Below are 10,474 nucleotides of genomic sequence, written 5' to 3'. Positions count from 1 at the left end.
CACACACACATATATATATATATATATATATATATATATATATATATATATATATATATAAACAACGACCAACATTTAGAAAAAATAAATATTTACAATAACTACTATTATATATGGGAATATTTACTCATGAAAACATCTGGTGCTAATACTACCGCTACTACTAAAATGACACCAATTACTACTACTGCTTCTACTACTGCTGCTGCTGCTACTACTACTACTAATACTACTACTACTACTGCTACTACTATTGCTGCTGCTACTACTGCTACTGCTACTACTACTACTACTACAACAGCCACTACTACAAATACCACTACAGTGACGGCAATGTTTAAACACGCTTCTCAAGTTATCCATTAATATTATCACACATTATTCCATTATTCAATCAATTCAATTTTACTCGACATGTACAGCTAGCACAGTACAGTTACACACACACACACACACACACACACACACACACGCATACACACACGCATACACACACACATATATAAATATGCAAATATTTTTATATAACTATATATAACACATATAAATATACAAATATTTTTATATAAAGTATACATGAAACAAAAAAAACCGACTGTGTATGACAAAATAGGACAAAATTTTATTTTAATATGACTTCAGAGAAAGATGAAGTAGAGAAATTGAACTGAAAGAGAAGCAACAAAAATTAATTAAATACTATGACGGCCTCTGGCTTGAAGGAAGAATACAAAAATCTTTAAAAAAGATGAAATATAAATAAATACATTGTTACATACAAAATGTTTCTTTGTGTGTGTGTATGTGAATGTGTGTGCGTGAATGCGTATATGAATGTAAGTGTTTGTGTGTGCGTGAAAGAATGCAAAAACATATACAGGATAGACAGAAGAAAAATAAAATAAATATAAAATAAAAATAAGGTGGATAACTACTGGAGGCAAAAACTGAAATCTCAACAACGAAAACAACAACAACAACAACAAAATGATAATAATAACAACATAAATAATAAAATAATAATTAAACATAAATAAAAAATTGTAAAAGTTTAAAATCCCCCTTAGATGCGAAAACGGATAAAGGCCCGATCATATTCTAGAAATAAATAAAACTCAGCTGACCGAGCAATCAATCACGCGACACGGAGCGAGCAGCAGCTGTCTCTGAGTTCATTTGAATGGAGTGTGGGTAGGTAATAATAATAATGAAGTAGCAGGCAGGCTTCATTCATTGAGTCTCAAAAATCTTCACAGTTGAGAGTATTAATGATACAAAGATAAAAATTAATAGCAATAAAGACAATAATTATGGCAATAATTATAACAACAATTATAATAATAGTTTGATGTTGGTGATAAAAAAATGAACAAACCAACAAAAATATTTTCCATGCTATTAATTATGACAGATTTTATGACTAGAAAATTTTATGATCGGTTGACTGGTTAGTTGGCCGGTTTGGTAATTGACTGGTTGATTGATTGAATGAATGATTGGTTGATTGATTGATTGATTGAATGAATGATTGGTTGATTGATTGATTGGTTGGTTGACTGATTGATTGATTGATTGGTTGGTTGATTTATTCAACTAATAGTTAACTGACTGACTAGATGGCTGATGGGATGACTAATTAATGAACTGGATGATGAACTGACTTCTGAAAACGAATTACAAATAAAGCAGAGACAACATGTATTGGCCGGTAGATAAAATATAAAAATATACATGAAATACAAGATATTTATTTCAAATAAATTATCAATCAATCATATTTATTTCAAATAAATTATCAATCAATCAATCAATCAATCAATCAATCAGTCAATCAATCAATCAATCATCAATCAATCATCAATCAATCAATCAATCAATCAATCAATCAATCAATCAATCAATCAATCAATCAATCAATCAATCAATCAATTAATCAATCAATCAATCAATCAATCCATCCACTATTCAATATATCTATCTATCAAAATATATCAACATTATCTTCCATGTTGTCATCAATTGCCATAGCAATACACTTATTCCTATTACCCTTAGCATGTGGAAACTTTGGCAGCGCAGATGATGATAGTAGTGATAACGGTGGACGGATGAACCCATGTGGGTAACCCCTCCCCCCGTAAGAATAATGCCCATTAACCAGGTCATACAACATTTGACCTTCATTGTCTAGGTCAAGATCACTACTGAGGTCATCGAGGTTGTTGACCTGGAGGTTTTTATCAAAAACAGTTGTTATCTCTTCATAGTTATCATCTTCCAAAAAGATTCTGTTCTTCTGGTGGAGATTTCTACAGGGAATACCCACAACGGTCTCGTGTGCTTGGATGAGGTTTGTGCTATTTATAGGCGGGTTGGAAATTCCATGTGTTTCATTATTGTGGATGTTTATGAGAGTTTTCATTTTATTTCTTTCTTGTTTCGGTTTGATCTGAGCATACACTGGTTCGTTGATGCCTGTCTGCTGCTGTTGACATCGTGGCTGTTGTGGTTGCTGTTGTTGCTGCTGGTCAGTTGTTGTCGAGAACTGCATCAAATCTCGATCGCTGCAACTTAAAGTGTCCTTGTTACTGTTGGCGTATGATGTTGAAGAAGCCGACGCTGAGGAAGTCGCAATTGCAGCTGCCGTTTTACATGATGGCTTCGTTAACTTATAATCTTCAAACAAAACTTCATCATAATCATCACTTTCTCTTACGCTTCTCTTAAACTGTTTGTCAACAAGATCGTTTTTATTATCACCCAACAAAGAACTGAAATCATCGACAACAATTTTTTTACTCTGTTGTCGGAAGTAACAATCATCCGAGTTAACATTTGTGGTAAACATCGTCGCTTCGCCAACGTCCATGCAGTTGTTGTCCGGGATGAAGTCGTAGAGGCTGTCCGTTCGATAACGTTTGCCCGTGTATGGCTGGACGCTGTTGTTGCAGTCAATGCTGTTGTTGTTGTTGTTGTTGCAGCTGCTGCTGTTGTTGTAGGCAATGTTGTTGTTGGCAATGTTATTCTTTTTGATGTTCGGAGCATCCAGTTCAGCGGATGCGAGTTTGAACTGGTCGGCACATCCCTGCAACTGTAATGAGTCATCAACGACATCTCCAATCTCATCATAGATGCCATTGCGTTTGCTGCTGTTGATGTTGTTGACGTTGTAGTTCGATCGACTAGGTGAGGTGTATCTCGTGTAATCTTCTTGGTGTTTTGCATCCTTCGTCGTTGACCTGCGGTCATCAGAGGCAAGCGAGGAATCCCTCTGCCTGGGGTAGACCTTCAAGTTGAGGACGAGGTTCTTGTCGGGACTCTTGAAGACCAGCAAGCTCCCAGATGCACTGCTCCCATCATCTACGTTATCAACCTTCTTGAAGTGGGTGATACCACTCAGAACGTCGCTATTGGAGAGATGTTCAGGACTGTTGTGGCCAGCAGCAATACTAACGTCTGCTGCATTTACAACACCAGCATCGACCAAACTACCGGCACCACCAGCTGAAACGCCGCTTACACAACCTGTACCACCCTTACTGAAAGAATGGACCTGAACCAGAGGTGACTGTTTGATGGGGTCAATTCGAGAGACCAATCTCTGATAGGCAGAACCAGAAGACAACCTCTTGATGCTGTCCCCACGGTGGGCAAGGTTGGGGAAGTTGGTGACGGTCGTCATGCTGACGTCACCACCCCCGCAACTTGCCAAGCTTGAAGTTTCTGATAGCGTTTCAGGGCTGGCCAGAGGGGCAAAGGTGCCCATCCAATCCTCTAATATGATTGGTTGTCGTTTGTTGTTTAAGAGGGCGTTGTTGTTGTTGTTGTTATTGTTGTTGTTGTTGTTGTGGTGGTGGTGGTGGTGGGGTAGATCTGTGGTGTAGATGCTGGCGTAGGTGTCGTCGCTATTGTTGCTGATGACTCTTGCTGACGTTGCTGTGTGTGTTTGTGAGTGTGTTTGTGTGTGTTTGTGTGTGTTTGTGTGTGTGTGTGTGTGTGTGTGTTGTTATAGTTACGTTTGTGTCATATTGCACTGCGTGTTGTTGATAAGTTGCTGCTGTTATTACGTAGTAGTAGTAGTTGTTGTTACTTATTAGGTTGTGTTGCATGTTGTTGTTGTTACTTATTAGGTTGTGTTGCATGTTGTTGTTGTTTTGTTGTTACTGTTGTTGTTGTTGTTGTTGTTGTTACTATTTCTTGTTATATTTTGGGGTAGGTTATTTAACAACAGCAAACAACAACAAACAATTAAAATTAAACTAACCCTGCAAAACAACACATCAACCGGACAAATTAGAAACGTAATACAATCAGATGAATGATGAAAATACACCACCACAACAAAATACACCACACCAAAAAAAACAAAACACAACACTTCAACTGCAAAAAAAACTTCTCCCACCTAGCACTACAACAACGCCAAAACAAAACAACAACCTCTGCACGGTAGACCAAGAGGCCTACAATTTCTCAACTTAACTGTCTCTACGACAGTTGCACAGCTGTTGTTGTTGTTATTCACATTAACAATGTTGTTGTTGTTGTTGCTGTTGTTGTTGTTGTTGTACTCTTGCGACTGACAGCCGTTAAAACCGTTGTTGTTATTGTTGTCAGATGAAATGTAATACAAGTTGCCGTTGGCGTTGTTGAAGTTGGGATTGCTGTAATCAGCATTGACATTTTTGTTGTCGTTCTTGCTGTTAGCATTGTTAATGTCATAAGCATTGATTTCAGAGCTAAACAGATTGCTGGAATGTGTGGAAGTTATATTTTCGACAGCAACAAACTCTACCTCATTGACACTACCACATCCTTCTACACCGTAACCAACGTTGAATACACCGAGTAGGTTAGTGCTGTAAGCTCCTTGCTTGGTAATACAACTACCGGCCATGACATCATTAATGTTATCATTATTACTGTTGTTGTTGTTGTTATCTACATTATCGTCATCGTTGTCGTTATCGTTGTTGTTGTTGTTAGTGGTTGACGTGTCCTGAAAGAGAGAGGATTGTTCGTTGAATGAGTTGTTGGTTGTGGTGTCGTTGTGTGATGACGTTCGTGATGGAGTGAATTGTTGCTGGGATGAATGCTGTTGTTGTTGATGTTGTTTGCCACCCTGACCCTTCCTCGTTGGCTTGGCCGGACTCACGTGTGTTAACACCTGCAGTTTCACAAGGATTGCAAGGATTGCAAAGATTGCAAGTATCATAGTTATGTGGTTTATTCGTTGGGGGAATAAACAAAAATTATTAAATAATTATCATTCTCTCGTTATTCACACTCACTACATGTAACGTGATCCGCAAACATTTTGACACACACACAAATACACACCCACACACACGCACACATACATACAAACACACACATACACACGTGTTACAATTTTCATTCACAATAAAATATGTTTCAGCGTTTTTTAAAAATGAAAATTTTTATGTGTACAACGGGATGGTCTTATTTTTCTTGATATAATTTCCACGGGGTGCAGTAGTTGAGATGAGGACAATGCTACGAGCAGTGCGAACCACAAAATCCAAATTTTTTTTTTTTAATTCCATTTATTCACAAAAAATGGTTTCAATATTTGTTCTTTATCCCATCACAGCCACGTATGCAAGAACGACTTCATAGGTGGAAGGGGAAGATTTATTATTTCTTGCTCTGTCCGTCAGCTCCGAGTATTCTGACCTTAGGCTAATTCAGAGATGGGTAGATGGGTTTTCTAATCGAATCTTCAGCCACTGGTTAGCGGCAAGCTCCGAAAATTATTTTTCAAACTAATGACCGAATAAATTTTAAATCCAACAAAATAACTTTATCTTTGGTGGATAAATATTGCACTATAATTTGCAGAAAGCCAAACAGACGGTTTTAATACGCCAAAAATAAATGAAAATCATAAGCAAATATAGCCTACCACAATTATTATTTATAGCTTCCGATAATTTTTAATAATTTCGTTCAGACCAGTCTGAAACGAAACACACGCTATTTTAACAAGCATCCTTCTATCAAATAAAAAGTTCTGTACTTTGATGCCGTCCGTAGCTACTGATCGCGACAGATCAGCGTTTGCGCGCTTATTTCAATTCTTATCCAACATATAATAATACATTGCCGAGCAGCTGACCGGGTCCACGCACATGCATACCTCATCAGGATTACTGAACCAGGTTGGTCATGCACACAGAAAACATTCAACGAATTTTGTGTGCTGCTGATCAAGTCTGACCTCTGGCCTCGCGATGACCAAAAATTTCTTTTCATTTAAGCCCAGTCACTGCGAAAACAGTGCCAAGCACCTCAACCATTAAGCTACCCCACTGCCCAAATAATTATCATAAATATCTAGCGATACGAACAAATACAGAGACACACAAAAGATAGAAGGAAGAACCTTCTCGAGAGCCTGCATAATGAGAAATGGATTGTGATCAACGACCATCTTCTTCGACACGCACATATGTTTGAAATCTTCATTCCTGCAGAAGACTGCCTGGAAGACCGAGTGACTTCTGCAATGTGCTACACGTTCTGTGCAACTGTATGGAGAGTATGTGTATGTGTATGTGTGTGCGTTTGTGTGCGTGTGTGTGTGTGTGTGTCTGTACGTACGTCAATGATTGTACGTACACATGTGTGTGTGTGTGTGTGTGTGTGTGTGCGAGTGTGCGTGAGTGAGTGTACATGTGTATGTGTGTATGTATGAATATAAGTGTGTGTATATGATGTGAGAACGCGTGTGAATAATATGTAATGGCAACAATAACATTACAATCCTTTAAACACAGAGAAAACATTATTAATGTCAATCAGAGTTGATTTTATAGCATGATGACGGCAACAATCTGAATAAAAAAAAGACGAAGTTGGTCCGATAAATTAAAATAAAATGAAGTGAACTACCGACCGAAAATTACAAATAATAATAATAATAATAATAATAATAATAATAATAATGGGAACACTTCTTTTATTCAATCAAATATCATAAAACATACAGAATAATACAATATTCAATATATATACAAATAATAATAATAATAACAATAACAGAAATAATAATAATAATAGTAATAATAATAAATCACAGCATGAACCCCACCTCGTCTTAGGATGACTCCTAACGATATGAACGACCTTTCCAGGTAAGAGCATTCGCGCATTCCTATTGGCTGACTCGTTGACCTGAACCAAATAACCTGATTCGTAATTGGTCAGAGATAGGTCACTATGGCAACATACGGACGGCCAACTACGACTGCACAATACTTTTAACTGGTGGTGGTAATGATGATGATTGTGGTGGTTACTATGGTGATGAGGATGATGATTTAGCTGATGATGATGATAAATAAGATTAACCATACTAGAACTATTTTTTTTAAATTAATTAAAATATCATATTATTATTTAAATAACTAACTAGCTGATTAATTAATAGCTAATTGATCCAAGTTGTGAACTTATTATTATCTAAGTCAGTGTCAGGCAACCAGTGTGCCTCGGCACACTGGTTGCCCGGCACACTGGTGTGCCGCGGCAACTGTTAGGCATATCGTTCTTCGAGGCACACTGGTGTGCCGCGAAGAATTCTAGGTGTGCCGCGAACATTTTTGTAGGTATTTAGAACTTTTGGACTTTTGGTTAAATTTAAAAATAATGTTTTATAATTTTTTATAATTTTTATTCAGAATATTTCGGAATATTTTTTTCAAAAACTTAACCTTCATTTACAATCTTTGTCACAGCTGTTTATTAATAGAGACTAAAAGCTACAAAGCTTGTTAAAAAAAAGAAAACAAAAAAAATTTATAAATTTATTTAAAAAATTTATTCGAAGTTTTCGTCAAAGTATTGCTGTTCTCACTCACTTTTAACTCAAGGTAACTTTATTTAATTTAAACATATTTTTATTTAATTTAAACATATTTTTATTTAATTTAAACATATTTTTATTATATTTGTGTGTTTTCTAAACTCTCTCAAAACTAGATGGAGAGATTTCTAATTAGAGAAGGTGCCAGTGATAAAAATAATGAAGATAAGAAAATATTAAAATCAACTGGAAATAAGAGGAAATACGTTGAAGATTATCTCAAATATGGATTTATACCATCTGTTAATGATCCATCACTGCCGTTTTGCTTAATTTGCCTAAAAACCCTCAGCAACGAAACAATGGTGCCAAGTAAACTACTTCGACATATTGAGACAAATCATCAGGAGCAGATGAACAATCCAATAAGCTACTTTGAAAATATACGATCAAGTTTTCAAAAGCAATCAAAAAAATTCAAGAAATTTATGACCACCTCAGATGAAGCTCAAACTGCTAGTTACATGATAGCTCAACTCATCGCTCGAAAGAAGAAAGCTCACGCGGAAGCAGAGGAAATTATCTTGCCTGCTTTAAAAATTGTGGCAGGATGTATGTTAACGAATGATGCTATGGAGAAGGTTAAGAAAATTCCACTATCATCAAAAACTATTGCGAGAAGAATTGAAGATATGTCAGAAGATATTGAGTTGCAAATAAAACAATCTTTTAATGATTCATCAACAAAATGGGCTATACAGCTTGATGAAACCACAGATATTAGTAATAAAGCTCAATTGCTGGCATTTTTGAGGTTCGTCGATACAGGAAAAATTGTGAATAACTACTTTTTTTGTAAAGAATTAAAACAAAGAACGACTGGTGCGGACATTTTTGAATTAGTTGATGAAAATGCTATGAAGTATAACTTGAGATGGGAAAATTGTGTTAGCGTCTGTACGGATGGAGCTCCAGCTATGAAAGGTTCAAGAAAGGGATTGATAGCACATGTCATAAAAAAAAATCCAAATATCAAATTTGTTCACTGTATGGTTCATAGAGAAATGTTAGTGTCAAAGTCGGTTCCTCCCATCCTTGTCACAACTCTAGATGAAGTTGTCAAAGTAGTCAATTACATCAAATCAAATGCTCTTCGATCGAGAATTTTTTCAACATTTTGTGAAGCAATGGATTCCGATTATACAAATTTATTGTTTCATACTGAAGTCAGATGGTTGTCGAAAGGCAAAGTTTTAAATCGATTTATTTCAATGAAAAATGAAATAATGGCATTCATTGATAACGAAGAGATTAATTTTCCTTTCATGATGAGTGATGTTTGGTGGTTACGAGTTTCATTTTTGGGTGATATTTTCGACAAATTAAACAGCCTTAATTTAAATTTGCAAGGTGCTCAGGAGAACATTATCACTATCTCCACCAAGTTGAAAGCGTTTAAGGAAAAACTCAGCTTATGGAATTTAAACATTGCTAAAGAAAACTTTGCATCTTTTCCAATGGTTCAAGAGAATCCATCAAAATCTATTATCAAAAAAGAAGTCGAAGAAACTTTGACATTACTATCCGCTTCTTTTGATAAATATTTTCCTAACTTGGACGTTGAAAAGATGGAATGGGTAGTTAACCCATTTATGCACTGTGAAATTCAACATCTGGAAGAAGAAATGCAAGAAAACTTAATTGATTTAAAAAACGATTTAGTTTTCAAAAGACTATTCACTGAAAAGGAGCTATCTGAGTTTTGGTTGTACTTAAACTCCAAATTTCCTAAACTTAGTAATGCGGCCATCGAATCATTGTTGCCATTTGGAAGTTCCTACCTGTGTGAGCAAGGTTTTTCAACACTCACAGAAATGAAGTCTAAGAAGCGCGAAAGACTTCAAATGATAGATGAGGAGATGCGCGTTTGTCTTTCACAAGTACATCCCCGTATTGATTTGATATGCTCTCAAAAACAATCGCAATGCTCGCATTGACTATGTTAATTTAATATTGAAAATTAATAAAATGTGATATATATGTTTAAATTTTTACTAGTATTTATTGTTGTATTTTAATTACCTACGAGGAAATTTATAGTGAGAACCACAGGTGCGCCGCGAAAAAAGGAAATTAAGCTTAGTGCGCCGCAACTCGAAAAAGGTTGCCCGACACTGATCTAAGTAGATGAAAGTAAGAACTTCTAGCAGCACTATTAACTTATTATTCCTGACCAATTAGGAGTCGGGTTATTTGGGTCAGGTCATTGAATCAGCCAATAAGAATGGTCCATTATTATTTGATGAATGAAAGAAATGAATAATGAATGAATGAATAATGAATGAATGAATGAATGAATGAGTGAGTGAATAAATGGATTAATTAATTAAAAATTCTGACCTTTGAACTTCTGCATGACTTGAGACCGTTGATGATGTTCTTACGGAAGGCCTCGACCTGGGTGTGCCCCAACCTAAAAATTTCAATCATTGTTTCTAGTCTATTTATTTTTATATTAATTCATTCATTTGTTCGATCATTTGTTCATTCTATCGTTAATTAATTAATTAATTAAAAAGTTCAGTTGATCATTTATTTATTTATTTATTAATAAATTAATTAATTACCTTGTTATTTACTAGCTTT

The 10,474-nt window shown here is 35.7% G+C and overlaps 3 protein-coding genes across 3 annotated transcripts in view; 1 reads left to right on the top strand and 2 right to left on the bottom strand.

Moving 5' to 3' along the window:
• Positions 1–1,981: 1,981 nt before the first annotated feature.
• On the bottom strand, positions 1,982–7,623 carry HELRODRAFT_179990 (hypothetical protein; the record flags this gene model as incomplete). Its single annotated transcript, XM_009028765.1, has 5 exons — positions 1,982–3,936; positions 4,441–5,167; positions 6,407–6,505; positions 7,150–7,287; positions 7,540–7,623. The coding sequence occupies 5 exons, from the start codon at positions 7,621–7,623 to the stop codon at positions 1,982–1,984; spliced, it is 3,003 nt and encodes a 1,000-aa protein (XP_009027013.1).
• Positions 7,624–9,513: 1,890 nt separating this feature from the next.
• HELRODRAFT_87489 (hypothetical protein) lies at positions 9,514–9,825 on the top strand (the record flags this gene model as incomplete). Its single annotated transcript, XM_009028720.1, has 1 exon — positions 9,514–9,825. One exon carries the CDS (start codon positions 9,514–9,516, stop codon positions 9,823–9,825), a length of 312 nt encoding a protein of 103 aa, XP_009026968.1.
• A 77-nt stretch (positions 9,826–9,902) lies between these two features.
• HELRODRAFT_179988 (hypothetical protein) overlaps positions 9,903–10,474 on the bottom strand; it is a gene marked incomplete at both ends in the record, with an annotated part of 4,333 nt that continues 3,761 nt past the window's right edge. The window contains 2 exons of the mRNA XM_009028764.1: positions 9,903–10,007; positions 10,229–10,301. Of these exons, the coding sequence (XP_009027012.1) occupies positions 9,903–10,007; positions 10,229–10,301 (178 nt within the window). The remainder of the gene's footprint in view (positions 10,008–10,228; positions 10,302–10,474) is intronic.

Source organism: Helobdella robusta, assembly GCF_000326865.2.
Source record: "Helobdella robusta unplaced genomic scaffold HELROscaffold_58, whole genome shotgun sequence".
Lineage (NCBI taxonomy): Eukaryota > Metazoa > Annelida > Clitellata > Rhynchobdellida > Glossiphoniidae > Helobdella > Helobdella robusta.
This window is presented reverse-complemented; position numbering and strand designations above follow the sequence as displayed.